General features: G+C 40.8%; 1 protein-coding gene across 1 annotated transcript; it reads right to left on the bottom strand.

Annotated features, from left to right (window-relative positions):
* Positions 1 to 1,377: 1,377 nt before the first annotated feature.
* On the bottom strand, positions 1,378 to 21,068 carry FAM81A (family with sequence similarity 81 member A). The gene is made up of 10 exons (XM_054642024.2): positions 20,726 to 21,068; positions 18,408 to 18,776; positions 17,021 to 17,088; positions 15,369 to 15,642; positions 14,469 to 14,587; positions 9,306 to 9,435; positions 8,059 to 8,165; positions 6,833 to 6,968; positions 6,259 to 6,454; positions 1,378 to 5,765 (listed from the first exon to the last, which is right to left on the bottom strand). The coding sequence occupies exons 3-10, from the start codon at positions 17,065 to 17,067 to the stop codon at positions 5,626 to 5,628; spliced, it is 1,149 nt and encodes a 382-aa protein (XP_054497999.1). The 5' UTR covers positions 17,068 to 17,088; positions 18,408 to 18,776; positions 20,726 to 21,068; the 3' UTR covers positions 1,378 to 5,625.
* Positions 21,069 to 21,900: the final 832 nt, after the last annotated feature.

Raw genomic sequence — 21,900 nt, 5'->3', positions numbered from 1 at the left:
ACCAGCAGTCCCTTTTGTTTTGAAACATAAGACATTATACATGCAACATGGTAAGCAAGCAGTTTACGTTGGGAGCTGCCACATTCATTTTAGGAAGATTAATCTCAGAAAGGAAAGCATATGTGGAATTGGGTCACAGCACTTCACATATTCAAGCTTGTGTAAGTGATCAATCCCCGTAAGATCTTTGTAAAGTGAACAAGGTTTATTATTTATAGTAGTAAGCTGGCTGGCATTTATCTTTTCAAAGCATGGCAGTGGCATAAAGTATGTTTTAACTTTTGTTGTTTCCAGTTATTTGCATTTTAAAAGCTCTGCTGTGAATCATTATACCTTTCTTGAATTGAATGATTTATATAAGACAAGATACTTGGAATGTACTGAAATTACAATTCTCAAGGCTAGTGAGGAATGAAAGAGCATGGACAACATGGAGATTCAGTGTTATTTATGCAGCTGTATATATAATCTAATATGCAATTATTGAACCTCTGAGTTATTCTTAGCAGAGATGGCAAGATCACAAAGGCTCCTGGCAGGATGGGTGCCTGCCTCGCTGTCCTGATACCACCAGGGAGTGGCAGCACAACAATGAGACAGCACAGGCACTGCAATATGTCCTCATTGACAGTCTGCTTCAACTTCACTCCCCTGGAATGGAAGCTTATTTACTGCACTGGTGTTAGAACATGAACCTTAGCAGAAGCTGAGGTCAGGTTTAATGACAGTAACTCTTCGGTGTATGTGCAGCAGTGCATGATGTGTTTTATTGTAATCATTTCCTACTAGAAGCAAATCTCCTTTCTCCTCTCTCATCAGCAATTCCTACTCACCCTCTCATACAGTTCAGTTTTTTTGTATTATGACAATTTCTACTCAGTTTTCTTCTTAAACTTGATCCTGGTTCTCTCTACATCACTGAGCTCAAAGCATTTTTTCACTGCTCTGTGCCAAAAAAGTCATGGCTCTCTCATATATTTTGTGATGTTTGAGGCTATTCCACTGTATTATTTGTTGAGATAATCCTTGCATGGACTTAGAGCAGCTCTTTGGGCCCAGAGCTACACCTGGTAGTAAGTGTTGAGGTTGTCCTGTGCTCTTTCAGCCCAAGGCAGTGTCAGAGCAGGAGGCAGTGCTGGAGGAGCCTCTTCTGCACTCCTGCAGCAGTGTGAAAGGCACGTTGCTCTTTGTGCTGTACATGATTTAAGATCTACTACTTTAGAACTGTCCCCCGATTTTTTTTCTGGGTTTGGGAGTTTGTTTGGGGTTTTTTAATGGTTTGTGTTGACCAGAGTTCTGCTGACAGAACAGGCAGCAGAGAGATTTGGTCCTCACTCAGCATTCTTGTCTAAAGGAGCATCACAATCACTCTCAGAATATTTTGCTTAATTATCGTCTGCCTTTATTGTGATTTTACAGAGTGACGTCTTTAGAATATTCATTTTTTTTCCTTTTGTCAAAGTACACGGTAATACTTCCAGCCCGTGCCAGTGGGATTGCAGCATCTATGGATCGCATAGGTTCATTGAGCCCCGTCCTTCCCTTGCCAAGAGTAACAGTGACACCCTGTGGCAAATTGAGTAGAGGCCGTATGCTCAATTTCCTTGGCTTCTTCCAAATTTGCCTCCGAATTTCTTACACGGCAGGGAGTGTGACAGGAGGAATTCCTCCCCTACACATAGGAGGGCTGCATCAGGTTGTCATCTGTCTCTTATTAGACGTTTCCAATACTGGAAGACATGTCTAATGAGCACTTTAATTCTTAGATACGGAGAACACTCTGCCCCAGATGGCCAGATGCTCGTGGAGGTGGAACACAAAACAGAAATTGAGAAAAGAAAATTTTGCATTTCAGTTTAAATTGATGTTACAGGAATATACTGTTCTTCATCATCATTCATACTGCTTTTCTGTAACATGGCAACAGTCTATTGAACCATATCAGATTGCAATGACAAAGATATCCACAATATAAAGGTATCCACAACACAAAACTTACTACATAAACAACTGCAGGTGGAAGTTAGGGTCATCCTTTGAACTTCTTACTTGCACCATTCCTTTGGTTTTTTAATGAGTATAAACAGCACAATTGCTCTGTAATTACTGACATCATTCTGATTCCAGCCAAGGCCTCACTGCACAGTACCATGGTTCTACTCTGCTATCACATGCTAATGTAAAAGCCATGTACCCCAGTTAAACATTTTCCAAAGAGTTGAACTTATGACACTCAGTAAGTGCTACATGGCTGACTGAATAGTATGGGCTGCACACTGCAGGTGGTTTAAGCCTCATGCATGTGAAATAGCTGACAAAAGAGAGTTAAAACTCCATGAGAGCAAGTGGTCTGCTTTTGGCTGTTTTGGTGGTTTTGTGGTGGTGGTTTCTTTGGGTTGGGTGTTGCTGGTTTGGTGGGTTTTATACGGATGTAGGAAGGAGAAAAAAAAGAAATATTGGGCAAATATCCCTGTGAAGCTTCATTTGAATAAACTCTTATAGACAGATTACCTTTAAAAACTAATGAACATGCAGAAAAGAATGTAATAAATTAGGTTTTGTGTCCTCTGTGTTGAAATTTAAGGCTATTATGTCTTGTCCAAGTTTAGGTGTTTGGGTGGCAAGGCAATCTTCTTTAAGCAGTGGAATAGACTGCACTAATCAATGTCTTATTCTTAAAAGACTCTAATAAGCAAGTTACAGAAGTGTCTATGGCAAATATTTTAGGTAGAGTGGGATCTATCTCAAAGTGGAGAAGTGGAGCAGCTGACTTCCTAAGGCTCCTCCCAGTCCTTCTTTCAGTGACTTTATGGTTGTGTCAGTGAACTTTGTGATTTAAATAGTATTTTGTGCACATCTATTATACTTTCCTATGTCTCATTCTGTTGCTCAAGTGCCATCCACACAAACACTACCTCACACTACCTTGTTCCTTTTGTGGGCTTGGCAGGCTTGCACTTGGTGCACAAACCCAGACTCACAGCATGAGCTCTTGTGCTGAACAAAGAAAGGACATGATTTCCACCATCACAAGTGGACCTTGGTGTCCCTGAAGGACTGGAACACAGGAATCCCATCGGACATCACCATGGGAGGAAAAAAAAGAGACAGCTGTGCTTCCAAGCACTGCTCTTTCCTTCTGTTTGGCTTTCCAAGATCCCTGGGGATCAGTTTTCAGAATCAGTTTCCATTTGGCAAAAGCAGGCTGCCACAGCTCAGTGTGTGCAGCACTGCCCCGTGGCTGCAGAGCTGTGTCTGGAGAGGAGTTTGCTCTGCCATGTTCAGATGATCAGAGAACACTCCAGTATCAGAAGCACTCTGAATTCTCCCCTGAAGGACTGGCTTATCACATGGGAGCACTCCCTGGCAGACAATGCCAACGAGACAAGGCTGACCTGGGCCTCCCTCCACTTGGCACTTCAGAGTTTGAAGACACTGCTTGGCAGTAGGTTGAGTATTATTTTATTTGGGCTTTTACTTATTTGCTTTAGCTGAGATTTAGGAAAAAAACATTTTTAAGGCAGAAAAAAGTAAAGTTGGATAGGGTTTCCTTTGTTGTTTTATATCTGGATCAATCACACAAAATTTTTGCAAGAGAAACAATTTAATTAATGCCTATTTAAATGTTTCTGATTCCTTGTATGCTCTTCATATCATATCAGATTTTCTTGGATACAGACTTCCAATTACAGAAGTGAAAAATTATTCTGGTTTTGGTCTGCATCTTTTTGTTTCTTTCTTTGTTATTTTCTTTTTTTTTCCTTTTTTTTCCTTTTTTAAATAGAACACCAGTGATAGCTTTTCTACTGCACATGGCTAAATATTTAAGAATATATAGGAATACATACAGGAAGTAAGATTGAATTTTAAAGACAATTCCTGAGAAATATCTACAAGCATTTAATTGTCTCTCTTTAGGGAACTGGGCTTTCCCCTTAGCTGCCATTGTAAATATATTTCACAGGACATGGATGATAACAAAACTGCCTCTGGTATTCCTGGTTTGTATCAGAGTAGCATTGGGAGCCAGAGATGGAAAAGCTTCACGTGTCTTTGAGACTTCAATGACTTTCAGCTATAGAGGAAGTGAATATAAACTTAGATGTTAATCCTGTAAAGATGTATGCATACACATGATTTTTACACTCTACACTGACTTACTGAAGTTAATGACTGTAAGTTCTTGAAGCAGTTTTTTAAATTCTTTGTTTTATATATGGTGACTCTGTGGACTAAAATGTCTTTTATGGAAGTGATATTTGCCACTGATTTTCCAGCTAAAAATATATTTTTCCAATACTAGCTGAATGAAAGGTCAGTGTAAAGACAGTGATTAAGGGCAGTGTAGAGACATCCTATTAATTTATTTAGATTAACAATACTATAAAGTCTGTCAATTAATATTATTTTTGTGTATTAATTACTGTTAATAGTATAAATTAATAGGATGCTGGATGAAGTATTTTATTTTTTCATGAGGGTTTAATCCTGCACGGCTTACAAACATGAGGAGCAATATATCATGCCATGAATGAAGAAGTAAAAACAACATATATTTTTTTCTTGTCTAGATAATATGCCACATGGGTGCTGATTTTCATATGTAATCTCTTCTGGGAATGGAAATTATTATCTGGAAATAATGTGAATGCAATTAGCAATTTGAGTCTGCTAAATTATTAAAGTCTACTTAAATATGATGAATCAATTTTTTTACTTCAATGAAAATTTGTAAGGAGATCATAAACTGCATTTTATTTTACATTAGAGTCTCCAGACTAGGTTAGATTATCACCTTCTCTTTAGTTTTCAAACAATTCTAAGTTTTTATGAATATATTGAAGCAAGTCATAGGAACACATGCCTAGTAAAAAATACCCTATATACATCTTTTCTCTTGTGTCAACTCCCCTTGGTTATTAATTTTAAAAGGTTACAATACTTAAGACCATGTAAGTTGTTTCTTATGTTGTTTATGAATCATCTAAGTCTACAACTACATTATATAACACTACCTAGTTTTCACACACAGAATATTTGCAAACCTAAACAAAGATTTTCTGATGTTGTCTTGATTTTGAAGATTGGTCTGTTTAGTGCCAATTCTGTCTTCCCAGGAAGTCAATAGTAGAGAAAGTCAATATGTCCATTGATTTCAATTAACTAATTTGTATCAAGGTGGAGAGCCTTGCCAAATTCATATGAAGCAAATGATAGCAACTTGCCTTTTTTTGTTTAAGGTGGAGGGGTGCAGGTGCATATAAAAGCATATAGCTGCCTGATCAAGCCTGCAAAACTGGAATGCCTTTAGCAAACTAGGTGCCAGCTTCACCAGTGTATTACTCCAGTTTTACACAGTGCTAAATTTCCTGACAGCAACTGGAGTAGTGCAGTGGCAAAGCAGCACCTCAGCTCCACAGGCTCATTGCCAGATATCCAAGAACAGCTTGTATTTACTGCTGTGAGCAAGCACCTGTGCAGCAGCAGCAGCAGCAGCAGCAGCAGCAGCAGCAGCAGCAGCATGTCATTTGGTACATGCAGGTAATTGGCATTACAGACTGGAACAACACTAGAGTCTGCCTAGTTAGCCAGGTAAACACTCATCTCTCAGACAAAACCTTGCAGTCATGGTCCAGCTTCTCCCCATCTTGGAACCTCCTGCTTCATTTGGTGGATCTGCTTCTGGAGTTCATCTCTGTCCAGCTTCATTTTTGCTTCTAGAACTTGCCGTAGAGACCCGATGCTCTCGTAGATAGCTGCAAACCCTGTTGCAGGTGAGAATGGCATTAGTTCATCATGAGGAGAAGGTATCATATCACTGCTAGCAGAATGCACTTCCATAATGCTCTGCTGCAAACCCTGTTGCAGGTGAGAATGGCATTAGTTCATCATGAGGAGAAGGTATCACATCACTGCTAGCAGAATGCATTTCCATAATGCTCTGCTTTGCACTAGGAACTCAGCAAAAGTTCTGAAGGAAATGGGGTGTAACTGTGTGCTGAAGGCAGAAATGCCCTGATGGCAGCCCAGCTATGGCTGTGCCTGCTCTAGGGAGAGCATTTCTAAGCTGGTGTCACCCCTTATTGCTCTGCTTTTCACACTTAGTGAAATCCCTCTTAATGCCACAGGTGGAGCCATTACATCTGCCCCAAAAGTATTTAAGCTACTTTGATACAAGCAAAGACATTTTGCATATTACTGTGAGTGGATCACTGTCACCACAATTCAGAATAAAGAACTGGATAACTATGGTCCTACCAGCATTGACTTCAGCTTTCATTTCTTTTATATCTTCGTTTATCTCATTTTGAAGTTTGACAATGCGAATATTTATCTTTTCTTCAGTCTGTTTTGCTTCGTGTGCCTCCATGGTTATCTTCTGCATTTCTTCTATTCTCTCAATTTTCTCTGCCATTTGGTTGAATTTCATCTCAATACCTCTCTCACTCATTTCCTAGAGCCAGGAAACAGAATTTTAATTATTAACTGTGCATGTGGAATAACTGTGGCCTTTTTAAAATATGAAATAGATACTGATTTATCATCTTTTATCTGGAATTCAAAATTTAAGGAATTACAATTTTTCATAAAATCATTTCAAATTACTTGATTAGTGTAGGTTAAAATACTGATCTATTTAGCAGTGATCAGATTCATTTAAAGATTCTCAAATTGTAGGTATTAGACTGGATATTGATATGGAGACTTTAGCATATTCTGAGGCTATCTGAAACTCTCACTCAAATAATATCTCAATTATATCATCTTAGTTCTTAATAATGCTTTTGAATGCTTCCTGAGAAGTATTACAGGACATTTGAATGAAACTTACAGTGCTTTCCTTAAAAGTCAGTGAGAGTTGGTCGATTTTTTGCACAAGCTCTTTTTCAGTCCTTCCATGTTCCTGTTCCAACCAGCTCCGTGCAGACAAAATCTGATTGCTGAGTTCCTCAACAGCATCTTTCAATCTAGGAGCACAACAGAAATTAGCAGATGCAAAGGAGAACTGGTCATTGAACAGAGACTTTTTTCTGAACGTGTTCATAAAACCACAATTTAATACATTCTTCACACCAGATTAAAGTGAGCCTTTGAATTTTGTGGCTATTAAATGGGATATGGTAACATTGGTTTAGAAAATAAAGGTAAAAGTTCACAGCAAATTTATATGAAACACATTACAAAATTTGAATCATAGTAGATGAAAATCCTTTGTGACATTGAAAACAGAATCTGGTTATCCATTCAGATTATAAACTTTATGTCCATATGTATCAAATCTGAGCAAAGTTTTGGTAGCCACTTATTCTGGTGACAGTGCTGGTTCCTGTAGCTCCACTTACATTGCCTGTACCCACCTCAACTTTACTCCAACCAACTGTGCCAGTGAAACTGCTTCTTTTCTCCAGTGAATATGTGAAACCTGCATTGCATGAGGATGGTGATGAGCAGTAAGAGATGAGGATGGCGATGGTTTATACCAGGACTGCTACTGAATGAAATGCCTGGAGAGGAGTTAACATCTGAATTGAATGTAATCACCCCATGTAATGTCTGGTAGTACAGAGTATTTAATCACTAATAATTTAGGTATTTCAGTTATATTCATGCTTGAAGCCAGTTTAAAGCAATGGCACTCTGTGAGTGCTGTAACTTGCTTCCTGCTTGCTTCAGTTGAACTTTTTCCCCTGCTCTGGACAGTCACCTCCAGCATTCATTGCTTCAGACAGCTCTTACAGAAAGGCACCAGGCCACTCTGACAAAAACCCTTAGTTGTGTACTTTGATATAAGTTCTGCCTGATAAGGAACTTAATCAACTTTTCAGAATTGCCTAACCACATTAGGGGCAGAATTCTTGGTGAAAGCAAGTCCCTCTTGACCTCTTGACAGTCAGCTTTTGTAATATCTGTGGAGCAAACACACATATTCATAGAGATTCCTGCTTTTGTAGGTCTGAAGATTATACCAGTCAGACAGGGAAAACTGAGGCCAGACTGGGAAAATGGAGGCCCTACTCCCAAGGTGCATGGCAGCAGCAAGGCTTCCCAGGCACTCACTTTGTGTCCAGAGCTTGGAGCTGTTGGTTGCTCTCTTTGTAGGCAATCTTCAGCTTTGCTTCTTGTTGCATTATTGATTGCTCTACTCTGCTCAGCAGATGAGAAATCTGAAACAAAATTCAGAATTTTCAACAGCATTTCATCACAGTTCCATTTGGGACATTTTCATAACAGTAGAGGTCTAATAGAGAGCTCACTTTTGCTAACATCTCAAAAAATTATTAAATTTGCATAGTTTACTTTATCATGAAAATATACTATCTCTCAATATGAAAGTATCAGCATTTTGAAAACTGTAAATTTTTTTGCTGTAAATAATGTGAATAATTTCGTCTTGAAAATCCCTGCCTGCCCCCCCCCCCCTTTAGACAGCTGAATTTGCATGATCCATACATCTCCAAATTGCCACATAATCAGAATAAACAAGTGCCCAAGCACTCCACCAATACTGAGGGATGTGCTCCATCACTTTGTGTGTAAGGGCCCCTGCAGTGATAGAAATGCTGGGTTTAACTGGGGAGAAGTCATAACTACAAGAGAATATTTGCTCCAAAACAACCATCCCACTTTCTCAAAGCATACTGCTCTGCTTCTCTACAAGATGCAGGACAACATGCTCCTGGCATGCTAATATACTGCACTGAGGCTTCTTAGAAAGGCAAAGTACATTTTAGCCTTTTTTTTACCCACCACAAAAGGAAGATGTAAAATACTTTTTTTGACCAAGAAAATGGGAAGGCCTTGAGATGTGACATTAAGGAAAAGGATTCTTCATATCTCCAAGTCTCTGCTTGTATCTAGTGCTCACTTCCATTCTCAAACCCAATGGAAGAGAAACCTGAGAGACAGATTAATGAATTCACAGAACCCAAAGCTAGTTGTCTTTTGCAGACCTTCAAAACTTGTGTTCAAATACATATAGGATCATCCTGGGAAGGCCAAAACATACAATGAAAGCCACAGAGACTTGCATTTTTTTTTTGTTGTAGTTTTGTTGAGCATGTGCCTTTACATACTAATCCCTTCTACACAGATGCTGCAGGAAGAAATGAAGGAGCTTTTCCAGCTAGAGCAGTACAGGAATGCACCTAGGTACAATGTTCAATGTAATAAGGATTGTGAGCTGATACACCTCTCCATTTGGAAATCTGTGACCTCCCAGGATAATAATTAACAGTAATGGAGTCTGTGTGAATTAGACTGGAACTCTTACCTGTACAGGTATTGCCTTGGTCTAAATACCATACCTGTATTTCTGCCTCTTTGATTTTAGATTCTAAGATCAGCTTGGAGGTGTGTTGGTCTTTACTTAGACTCTGAAGTCTTTCATATGTAATTTTATGCTCTGCAGACAGCCTGGCTAACCCAGCATCACACCTGTTTGAAGAGATAAAAAAAACAAAACACCAGCCAAATAGAATATAAGGTCCAGGCTTTTAAAATTACCCATTTCATACTGGCCATTTCTGTGGGATTCCTGGCTGCCTAGGGAAGCAATTTGGGACTGTAAAAGGGTAATACATCTCATAGTGTTCAGAAAATTGCTCCCAAATAGGTCTGAAGCTCAAACAGTCTGATAAACAAATTCCATTGTTCTTGGCACTGACATGATATGGGTAGGCTGTGTTATCAGTCAGGGAAATCACCTCAGAAATGCAAAGATGCAGAATTTCATTTCCATGTGTTTTTGTAATGCTCTAGAAGACATCTGATAAGGTGTGTGTGTGTTCCCCTACATGATTAGTAGCCTAAATAACTGAGGACCATTTCTTCATTATTGTAGCTTTGCATTTTTATTTGTGAACTAGTAGTACACAGCTAATATGTGTAGTTAACAATGTGGGGCAAATTTTATGGTTCTTAGTCTTTATTTAGGTGAATAAATAAATTGTCATTGAAAGCAATGGCAATTTTGTCTCAGAAAAGGCTGTAAAATTAAGTCCTGGAACATAATAATTATTGTTTCCTTTTGTCACATTGGAACACTTCTTGATGCTGTAGCATTTTCAGGATAATTATGCTATAGAACATGTGTGCTTTCTACCAGATTTTAAAAATATTTTGATCAGGTGGATTTCATCTACAGTAATGCAGTGAGGGCATTAACTGAGCTGTAAAAATATGACTACTGTGATTTCAGGAGTAAGACCTCTGTGAAATATGACTCATATATTTTTTTTTTTGCTAAGAGAAATATGTAATCATCAGTGTTACCAAATTTGATATAGGAAACTGATGAGGAACAGACAGCAGTTACAATCTGAGGGAGAAAAAGGCAGTAAAATAGAACAAGCTGAGGCATGTTAAGTTATTATCTAAACCAATGACATACTTTGTCATCTTTTTAGTCACATTTCAGTTTGAAAGCTTTCATTTCAACATGCATTTTCATCACCTCAGTTACAGGAATTGCCATGATCATTAAACATGAAGGGAAAGTCTCAACTAAAATGACAAAAGGAGCATCTGCTTATTATTATGTACAGTTTCAATATGAAAATAATCAGTAATGTAAAATAGCACATAGGCATTATAAAACTTGAGGAAATTAATTTCTAGTGTAGCAGTTCAGCATTGTGAGACCTGTTAGTAATATCTGCAGGAAGCCTGGCTAGGGTTTACATAGCAGTGAAAAGCTTGCAGGGCTCACAATCAGGCAGTTTCTAAAGAAAGACAAAAGAAGCCAAATCTCTCCATGTTGTTACAATCAGAGAGAATTAGAGAAATGGAATCATCTTGCATCAAGTCACCAAAAGGTCATGGGCTCTAAAAAATGGTTAGTTTTGTTTCTCTGAGGCATGGCAGAAAGTGGCAACAGCCTTGAACCTACTGAAGCAAATTTAATCAGCAAGCACCTGTGAATGTTTTTAAAGTAAATTAGTGGTTTGGGTTTAATCACCCAGCATCTCTCTTCTTCATGGAATTCAGTTATGCGGTCAAAGGGTTCATGTAGTTCCATGGTAACTGAAACATTAATATTCTGACAAGATGAATTTAATGTCTGCCTGGTATGCACAGATCGGATTATTTTGGTTTATCTTCTATATCTGTTGTACACACTCACAAACACCATTGGTTTTGGCCTGGAAGAAAATATTACTGTTCAGCATCAAAGAAATCAAAAGACAGGCAGTTGCTCCATTCAGTATCACTGGGGCATAGAGAAAGTGAGAACTGTGCCAGTACTCTGCAGCTGCTGCTAAATGCATATGCTGTCATGGTATGGAGAGAGCTTTAATGTTCCTGGTCTATTATAACAGGAGATGTTTCAATTTAAATGCCAATGTTTCAGTGAAAAACAAGTAGATGGAGAACAGGGAGTGAAAAGCAAGTTGAAATGCTCAGTGGGGCAACTGGGCAAGAGCAGCAGAGCTGGTGGATTGTGCTGGCCTGGGGCAGGGAGCCCAGAGCTGCCCTCATGATGCCACCTCCCACTCAGCAAGGGCCAGAGAGCAGCACATTTACTGCTCTGCTCCTGGAGAGATTGTCAGTGTGGGGCAGCCCAGATGCATCAGGCTCAATCTGTCCAGCAGGAAAATCTGCCTACGTGTAATGAGCCCAGGTTGTCTGAAATGAATCAGTTCTATAATGTAGATAAAGTCATTTATATATGCAAAGTAGGTCCAATCTGAACACACAATTGCCATTTCTCTGGATGTTTCAGCTCTCAGGAAGCTTTTATGAAGACCTACTGCTATCATTCCAACCAGGCTGCTGGATTTAAACTTTCCAGACAAATGCTCATTATCCACAAGTAATTCTCTAAATAAATGATAAGGCACTAATGAATTTTATGATCTGTTATCACTAGAAAAAGAATTGGTAAATCTCTATAATATAAAATTGACAACATAAGAGACAGGAGGCTGGAGAATATGATCTACTGGCATAGATCTAATTTCCTGCTAATGCATCACTGAATTTTATAGAGGTAATATTTTTTCTTAAAGTTAATGATAATGTTGATTTTTAGCAATAATTCAGGGCTGTGATAATAACACTTTACAGATTCATCAGTAAACTGTGCTTATTGAGAAAAGATCCAGAGACATGAGCTGTAATGTGTAGTCTGTCACCTTCTGATAGCAGTATTAGTTGATTCTGTGATGTGAGAGAGGTATGCTGGAATCTCACTCCTGCAGAGCAGGGGGGAGTGTGGTCTGGGGCTGTGCTCCGGAAGTGCATGTAGGGATCCTTTGTTCCCATCATTAACAGCACTAGCCCTCAAGAAATAATGAGACAGCTGTTTGATGATATATTGACATGTTACAGAACAGTTGGTGTTAGGAAATAAACACCCCTCTCTCCAATATGGAACTTGAATAGGATGTTTAGTATGCATGAAATTACTGGAACTGAAATTTGGCCAGAATCCTAAGATGGACACTGAAGTTAATACGTGACAAGGGGCTCATGCTTTGGGATTTACTGTCTAAACTGATTCCCACTGTCCTTCTGCATGCTGCCAGCCTGGAGCAAACACAGCTCTCAGAGCTACTGCAGCCTGAGCCTCTCAATGGACCTTTGCTGTGGCTGAAAGTTGATGCACAGGAAGTTGGTAACCCACAGTAACTTGATCGAGTTTCTAAGGTTTCGCTCTGAACTCATCTGGAAACTAGCAGCACTAGAGTAAAGTGTACTTCATATAAGGAACATTGGCTAAAGTAATCAGAAGGTGTTTATCTCAGGGAAAGTCTCTGTGTTGTGCCAAAGGCACAACAAACCACTGTCTTGGCATAATCTCCAGCTAGTGCTATAATCATCATTCACTGGAACACTAATTTCAAAGTAGAATATGTCTGCAAATAAAGGCAAATGGCTTTCTCTCATGGACCACTGCTTTAAATTGCTTTCTCACAAAGGGAAGATTTTTTCCCTCATTCAGGAATTTTTAAATTTTTTTTAAGAGAACATGCTGAATAGAAGCATAGAATGCAGTATGGAAAGTACCAGTTAAAGGGCAATAAACTGATTCTCTTATGGGAATGAATACAAATAACCTGCATTCGTCACACAGTCTGACATAAGGCACATGGGTATAATCTCATTCCATTTGCAGATAAACTGCAACCTGGGCACAGCACAAGGGTGGTGCCCTAAGGAAATAAAGGAAGAAGCCCTGGCACAGCCTGGCCCATCCCCACCCTCCCACACTGAGGTCAGTGTCCTGGCCCTGCAGTGACACCCATGCCTGCACGAGTTCCTTCGCTTGAGTTCCCTGACTGAGGGCAAAGGCATTTTGTCCCCCAAGGTGTCAGTAACAGGGCTGCTCCACACACAGCCCCTCTCAGGATGTAGTATCATCTCAAAGTATTTTTATAGAAAGAAGCAGGAAGATCTAAACATATACATTTTGGGGGGCCTTCTCAGCAGGATAGATATGTGAATGTGTATCTCTCTATAGGTTTTTCCATCAATTTTCTAATTTGAAAAAAATAAACTAGTTCATTTGTGTTTGCTAAAGGATAGTGCATAACTTACTAACTGTTTAATTCTTTTTGAAACCTCTAAAGTATTTTCTACAAAATGGGCTATGAAAGTTACAGTGGAAGCTTCAGACAATTGAGTAATTTATGAGAAAACCTTAGTTCAATGAAAATCCCTCTCTGATTATTTCTATATGCTGTTGAAGGTTATCACTAAACCAGGTGACATGCAGAAAAGGAAGCAGAATTATCTGCACAATATAGACAACAGGTGAAATTCAGGACAAATATAACTCCACCAAAGTTATTCCCCAAGCAGCTGTAGGCCAGGTTATGTCCTTTTCCTGGAGCTGTACACATCCTCTGTCTTTCGTGTTCAACTTTACAGGCACTTACGCAAATGTTGTTGTGCTGAGGTTTGTGAATTTGTCATTGATGGCACAACTGAAGCCTGTGCAGCCACAGAATTGTAACCAGGAGCTTCAGGCAGCCTGAAAACCTCTGTTACTGTACAGTTTTCTGTTCCTTATGTGGCATGTAGCCCATGTGGGATTTAATATGGGTAACCACTAACTGAATGTGCAGATTTCTACTTCTAAAATATATGCAAAAATGTGCAACTGTTTTGTTCTTCACAAGTGCAGATTGTTCCGTGCTGCCTTTATAATTGTGCTAATTAACGTGTTTCAAAGACACGAGTCTAACCACAGTACTTTTTAAAAGCTGAACCAAATCCAATTTCCCAGGGAATTTGAAATAATTTATTTAGAACTAATTTCAGGAATTTTAGGAATTAAGGGTGATATTGTCAAATTTAATATGTAATACTGGAATGCAAAGTATTATTATTCATTTTCTTGAAAATACAGAGCAAAATTGTCCTTGGAATTTTGCCAAAGTTGAATTCAATCCATTATCATTAATACTTCAGGATTAAAATAAGATTAGCTAGCCCCCAAAACACAGTTCCATGGGGATTTTTACCTTGCAACTCTTCCCCGAAGATCTCCTAGGCCAGAAAGCTGCCGCATTTCAAGACTCTTCAGGGTAGAATTTGTTCCATAGCTGAGATTGTCTCTGACTCGTATCTGTTCCTGCAGCATCTACAGAACATTCATATGCAAATAAAAACTCAGTATGGCACATTTAATGTACACTTTAAATGTCACTCATTATTTTTCAGTAATTCAGTATCCTCAGATGCCATTTTATTATTACTTTATTCAAACCTTTGTCTTGTACTAAATGTACTAAACCAGACACTTTTAGTTATTCTATTATTTCTTATTATTAGTGTCCAATCTGCTCACAGCTACCATAATATATATAAAGTATAACTTGACAGTGAAATGGAGACTTAAATTATTTTTTTCTCCTTTCATTTTCCCCACCACACCCCTGTTGTTCACTGCAGCAGAGGTCAGACATGAAGTCATGTGTCTGCCTAGGATTAGGTCATAAAAATGAGCACTTGGGTTTGGTTACTTCGTGTCGTCAGTGAGTCGGAAGGGAAAGAAAGTTTATTATAGAGCGAAGGCATTTCCTACTGTTTATACAGCACAGCCTTTAGACTGAAGTTGAGCTGGGTATTAGTGTCACATTAATTCATTTTTTCAAGATTTTCCAGTGCAGCTTTTGAAAGCAAGCTTATTAGAACCACAAAGGCTCCTGTGTTTATATGCTAATATCCTGTGCTATTTTCATAGCCACCGAAAGAATTATGTAATTTGCAAACACTTTTTCAAGTTGTAAAAACAATTTATAAGCTTACAGGATCTTCAGACCTTGTCTGACCTTTACTTATCCCGCGGTAAACGTGGTTAGGAAATGAGAAGCCGTAAGTAGCCGAGATGGCATTAGTGCCGTGCAACATTCTTGCCATACCTCGATGTCCCGGTTGAGCTGCCTCACTATCGCAGTAATGTTTCGGATGTGCTCTTCGAGGAGTTGCCGTGCCAACCGGTCACCCCCCCCTTTGTTCTGCATTCTGTGCAGCGTGGAAACAATGTCCTCCTTAATGCGAAAAGCGTGTTCCACAAGAGCTGCTGTTGTTTTCTCATGGCTCAGGATTCTGTCCTCCAGCTGATCCACCAGGCTGGCGGATGCCAGCGGCACCGCTGTCAGCGCCTGGCTGTGCAGCGGGATGTTCCGGACCCGTCTGGGGGAACAACATCCACATCTCGTTAAGTTCTCACACAAAACTCTGCAATGCCTTTGCACTGGAGACACTGTGACACTGTCTGAGTGCTGGCAGTGCTGGGGAGAAGCCCCAAAATACACCCAGACAGAGTGCCCGCTGCTACAAATAAGTGGGTGCTGTGTTGGCTACTGTGTGTCTTGTACAAAGGCAGGTCAGGTTTTTTTCATGGTCTTTAAGGAAGCTTACAAAAACATGGGATCTCAAGGAAAGGACATTAGCATAATAAAAGTAGTTACAAATCAGAACTATAATTTGATATTCAAAAGTAGTTACAAATCAGAACTATAATTTGATTAAGAATCCAAATTCAAACCCTTCTACTGAGTTTCAAAAGTAATGTTATTTGTTTTTACAGTTTTCAGGCTTAATCAAAACTATAACAGTTGAAGGTAGGTACTGTAAATGAAATGAAACCAGATCAGAATTGAAAAGGAATAGCTTGTGTCAATCCCTTTTCTGTCTCTATAGCTAGCCTGTAATACCGTATAGAAGCTTGTTCCCCTGCAAACTGGACAGGAGCATATGTGGGCATAGAAACTGAGGAGAGACCAAATTTATGACAAGCTTCTCATAGTCTTAGAAGTTAAATTTCCCCCCAAAATAGCTTACATTCGGGTATCTTGAATAATTATCTAAATTTTTGAAGAGTGCTCTGCATTGCATAGTTCCCATGGAAAGCAGTGGAGCTAATGGGTGCTGAAAGTAATGAAATGAATCTGCTAATGCATGCAACCTTTTCCTGCCACTATGTTCTGTAAAGAATAACAACATTTTCAGAAGCGTAAGTAGAGGATACAAGTTCAACCCCACTTCAGAAAAGGAGATATTTTTTTCTAGAAACTCTTATTTACTGTGTATTCTCATGTTGTTTCCTGTTAATGAGCCAAATTAGCAGTTCAGTTTGACCATGGTTGTGGAATCCTTTGAACCCTTCAGGGAAATCCCCAGGGCCTTGCCCTGGATGAATAGACCATAGAGTTTTCCCCACCTAGGCTGAAAGAGAGGACTTATTGATAGAGATGTATGAGGATTCCAACAAAGGTCACTTTGGCTCTCTGTTTTCACAACTCATTCCATGCTATTTGAACATGGCTAAAGTGTTCTTGGATTTCTAGTCAGTGAGATGTAAGCTATTGAATTTCTTTGGGAAATGGCTAAGTAAAAACTGAGTAAGGTCTTGTGATTTGGGCTATGATTTGAATGTCTATGGTTATTTCACTTTGCATTGCACACTAATGCCAAAGTCCCAGGTCACAGCATTACTCTATGCAGGCAATTAAGATATACATAATACTTTGCATCATAAAGATTTTTGGTTTTATATTCCAGACTTTACCTTTCAGAAGGGGCAAGAGTTGGGAAGATCGGGCTTCGGTGGGCCATTCTCTGGTCAATAATTTATGTCTGTTGAAAAAGTACAAATTGAATTATTGAATAGATTACATCTGCTACTGAAATGACTTAAAGCTTTTGCTTTCAGTGCACCTTTAAGCTAAGTGTAATATTATGCTGACACTGGTGATCTTGGCATCCAAATATTGTTAATGCAATAAATGCAAATAAAACTTAATACAAAAGAATGAAGACTAAAAACTGCTAAAAACCTTTTTATAGTGAAAATTATACTCTTGAAAAGACAAGGTTGACAGCCTTGAAACTGAAATCTGCTGTTGACCCACATAACTGGTTAGGCAGGACAGAGGTTAACAAAGTCTTGTCCCCAATTTTCTACTGGTCTCTGACATCAATTAATCAATTAATAATAAAATAAGGTCTATAGGATGATCATAAAACTTAAGGAAACATTGACTGGAGAATCAAATACAAGTGTTTCAATTCAGCAGATTATTAGGGATAAGATGTTTTTCTCATAAAAGCATTGGCAATCAGAAACCTAAATAAAATGTGTGACATCAGCATAGTTTATCAAAATTGAGTCTTGTATTAATTTGTCTTCAAATCTAAATGACCATGCTTTATGTTGTAAATAAATTCTTCTGTAGTAAGAATATAAATTCTGGTTTTAATTTTTAGATACAGCCAGACAGACTGTGACAGACATTGCAGCAGACTAGGTCTATTAAATAGCTTCAGAAAGATATTTTAGCGTCTTACTGTGAGACCAGTACCTGACTCAGCAACTTTGTCCACTGACAGAAATTAATTAAAAATATATTAGCCTCAATCAAATCCAACTAATCTCCCCTCCATAAAACAAAAAACATTTTTAAGTATAAAGAGAAGTAGTATGGCCTGAGCCTGATCTCCTTGGGAACCTAAAATCCTCACTGCAAAATAAGGCTGGTGTATGAAAAGAAGCTTACAATTGCTGATGAAATCCTGTGCAATCTGGGAAAGATGGGGTTATGGAAATACAAAAGTCGAATATCGATAATGAAGGAGCAATAGGGCTACCCTCTGAGAACTCAAAATGCAAAACATGTTTGTGCTTTAGAAATGTATGAAAGCACTGACTGAAAGCAGAGAGCAAACATTGTCACAGTGTGTGTGTTCTATTTATAGCACGGCTTCAGAAACTACAAATTAGAAAAAAAACAGTTTTAAGAGAAGCTGGGTTGCTGAGCAGCAGTGACACCAGACAGGAATTCAGAAGGTCTGAATTGAATTCCTTGCTCAATCTCTGATCTTGTTGACTCTGGACAAGGTATTTCCATGAGTAATGACTCAGTTTCCCTATATGTAAGAGAGAGAACCATACCTACCTCTCCTTTTTTAGGTTCTTACATGGCTATAAGTAAAAAGCACAGTGTAAGAGCTGGGGGTCATTGTGGTGACTTCTGCATTCAAAGTCCTGCACAGACACTGAATGTCCAGTTCTGCAGTCTGCTCCTCACACTCGTCATTTCCCACTTGTTGGATTTTTAAGAAGTGCCAGCACTCTGCGAGGGTCCCTCGTGGTCACAGCGCCAGGCACCCAGTTCTCAGTGAGCCTGAGACCTCTGGGCCTTAACACACCTTAATCATCTTGATGCATTGAAGCTTTTAAGCATAATTTAGCTGTAAACACAGGAATTATCCCACTGATTTGGGAAGAGCTATGTGCACCGCAGCAGCAAAGCACTGGATCCTACCTAGGAAAACAAAGAACAAATATTAAAGTCCATATATCTAGCAGCATCTTAGTGAAATTTAGTGAAATACACCTTACAAAAACCAGCCAAATGGGGCTTTAGTCTCACAGCCTTCAGTACCCATTTATTATCAATTAGAAAATAATGTTTGCAGCTAGCTAAGCATAGGTTGGCATGAAGTCTTAACTCTTTCTGCCAGTCTACCATAAGAAATGCAGCTAAATGCAAATATCTGGAGTAAGTGCGGCTATGAAACAAAAGTTACACAAATGAACTTCTCATTCATTTCTCTTTGCTCAGTACATGGTGAAGCATCTCATCATCAGATATCAGATCTGGTCCAACAGCCAGAAAGGGTCTAAGACTTTGATTGGCAGTTGTACAAAACTTTGCTGCAGTTTGGAGATATTTGCAATTAACAAATAGGTGTTAGAACTAATGGCAAATTCCTTCTCTATGAGAGTAATACCAACTTACACTAGTAAATAGAAACCATAAGATGTTCTATAAGAGGAGTATAATTTCATGTGGCTCTTTCTATGGCAGTAAACTGGAGTCAAGTAAGATATCATTTGAAATACTGGCTACAGGTGCTTAATTTATCTTTTTTAAATAATGTTGTTTCCTGCGTGATACTGCTATAAGCAATTTAAGTCATGATGTATTAACTCAGTAAATTTTGGCTGACTGATTTAAGCTACTGAATATTCCAAATATACTTGTGACATGGAAAAGATACAAGTTTTTTCCTATTTGGAAACTATATGGCTGATTACCAAAAATAACAGTTCACTTGATACTTAAGGCAGGTTTTCCATACAGATGTGCAGTGCTTCCTTAGTGTTTCTTTAAATCACTGGCATAAGATATGTAAAAGCTTGAAAACAAAATCATCCATGGGATGTGATGAAGAAATAATTCTAGCAATGTGCAGTTCACTCCTTGCTATTTGTGCTGTGGCATCCCTTCCCCACTTCTCAGACTGCCTCGCATGTTTATTTTCTGTGGGATCTCCATTTCTCCTGCTCTGAAGGATAATCATACCTGTAGTGTTCAGTTTCCCATCTTCCATGATAATCTACAACTAATGCTGTAATGTCTGCGCACCTCCGAGTGTTTTTCACGTTCATTCTCACATTATGCCTGTGAGGTAGGAAGCATTATTATCCCTGAAAATACAATTTCCTTCTGTTGCTGGTAGGGAAGTGAAGCACGGGGCGGGCTATGTGACTTGCCACAAGTCACACGGGAATCAATGTAGACTGAAATACCTGCCTCGGCAAACACTTTAATCACTCTTTCCTTCTCAAAATAGAAACCGCTTTGGTTGCTGCACAGGGAGCGTGTGACGGCACCACCCCGGCAGCCGCCAGATGCTTCCCAGTGTTACTCTCGAGTGCGTTGGGGCAACGCTTCGGAGTAAGCGGAAAAGTCCCCGTGCTGCAGCTCGGCAAAGGGATGGGTCAGAGCCAGGGAGAGCCAGGGAGAGCCAGACCCGTGCCGAGCCCTGGGCGCGCCTGTGGCACTCGGGAACACGCGCTGTGTGTGCGGCGGGAGCCGGCGGGGCTCCCCCGGCAGCGCGGGCACCGAGCCCGGGGCTCCGAGCCGGGCCGGGGGGCTCCGAGCCGGGCCGGGGGGTTCCGAGCTGGGCCGGGGGCCCTCTGGAGAAATAGGTGCGATCGGCCCCGGTGCCGGCCCGTGCCGAGCCGCCGTGAGCGGGGGAATCGCGGCGGAGCGATCTGCCCTGCCCTGCCCTGCCCTGCCCTGCCCTGCCCGCGGTTCGGCCCGCCGGGGGTCCAGGCCCCGCGGTGCGGGGGTCACCGGTGGGCGCAGCGAAGGTTGCGGGGACACGGGTGTACGACAGCCGACAGGACACCGCGGGGCAGACAGCACTCTATGGCCATGCAACACGGGGGGACAGAGCCGGGACAGCCTCTGCGCTCACTCACCGGTGCTGGCTCAGGGCAGGGCAGGGCTGCCCGCCGCTCCCGCGCATCCCCGCCGCCAGCCGAGCCCCGCTCCGCTCCGGGCGCGCTGCCGCCGCGGGAGCGGCCGTTCCCGAGCGCCGTGACCGCCGGTGCGCGGCCGGGGCTCCGTCCGCCCGCCCTCCCGGCCGGCTGCGCGGAGCGGATGGGATGGGATGGGAGCGGCTGGGAGCGGGGCGGCCGCCGCAGGCCGGGCTGCGGGAGCGGGAGCGGTTGCCAGGACGCCGTCACCATGGGAACGCTGCCGCCCTGGCGGGGGGAGCCCTTCGCATCGCCCCCTCCTCGCAGCGATTGCACGGCAGTGCCCGATCCTGGGGAAGCGGGGAGGGACGGGCAGGGCCCGCAAACGGCGGCGCTCCCTGCGGCACGGGGGGCGAGCGGCGGGGACCGAGCGGGGGCCGTGCCCGCGCCTCCCGCACCAGCGAACGCCGGCCTCCAGACAAAGTTCGGTGGTGACGAACAGCCGTGACTCTGAGTTTCTGGTGGTGCAGAGGAGCCGAGAGTATGACTGAAAGCATGGGTTTTTCCAGAGCATATATCAAATCCTGTCAGAACACATTATTAAAATCAATGACAAATATTATTCTTGTTTATAAAGTTTCCATGTTACATTTTCAAACAAGAACTAACATGCAGCTTCAGTAAAACTTCATATATCACAGCAAATAAGATCCATCTGCTTGCACAGCAGAGGCGTGTCAGCTAAGAGAAAGTATTACTGGAAAAACAAAGTCCACAGAGGGTGTGTCTGCCTTCACTTTTGTTTCCTGCTTGTGTCATTCCTTGGACTTTGATACGACCACCTTGGGTAAACAAAGCGTAAGTGGAATCTGAGAAGAACTTACTGCACCATCTCACTCTGAAATAGCAGATTGTCTCTGATTTTAGTTAAAATCTATGCAACATCGCATACAGTTGTATAGGAAAACCATTGCAGGACTAAGGATTTGGTAGCTGTGAAGGATAAAAGGATTACACCATGCACACTCTATTGTAAAAAGCAAGGTGAGGTCTGAATCCACACTCTGGTTGACCTATTTATTCTGGTTGACCTATTTATTTTAAAGTAGTTCCCACGTCAAAGGATCAGGCCAGAGAGAAAACATGCCAGAGGTGCTTTGAAAACTATGAACTTGGAG

The sequence above is a fragment of the Agelaius phoeniceus genome, chromosome 13, assembly GCF_051311805.1.
Source record: "Agelaius phoeniceus isolate bAgePho1 chromosome 13, bAgePho1.hap1, whole genome shotgun sequence".
Taxonomy (NCBI): Eukaryota; Metazoa; Chordata; class Aves; order Passeriformes; family Icteridae; genus Agelaius; species Agelaius phoeniceus.
Note: the sequence above shows the minus strand (reverse complement) of the source record. Positions and strands in the feature narration are given on the sequence as shown.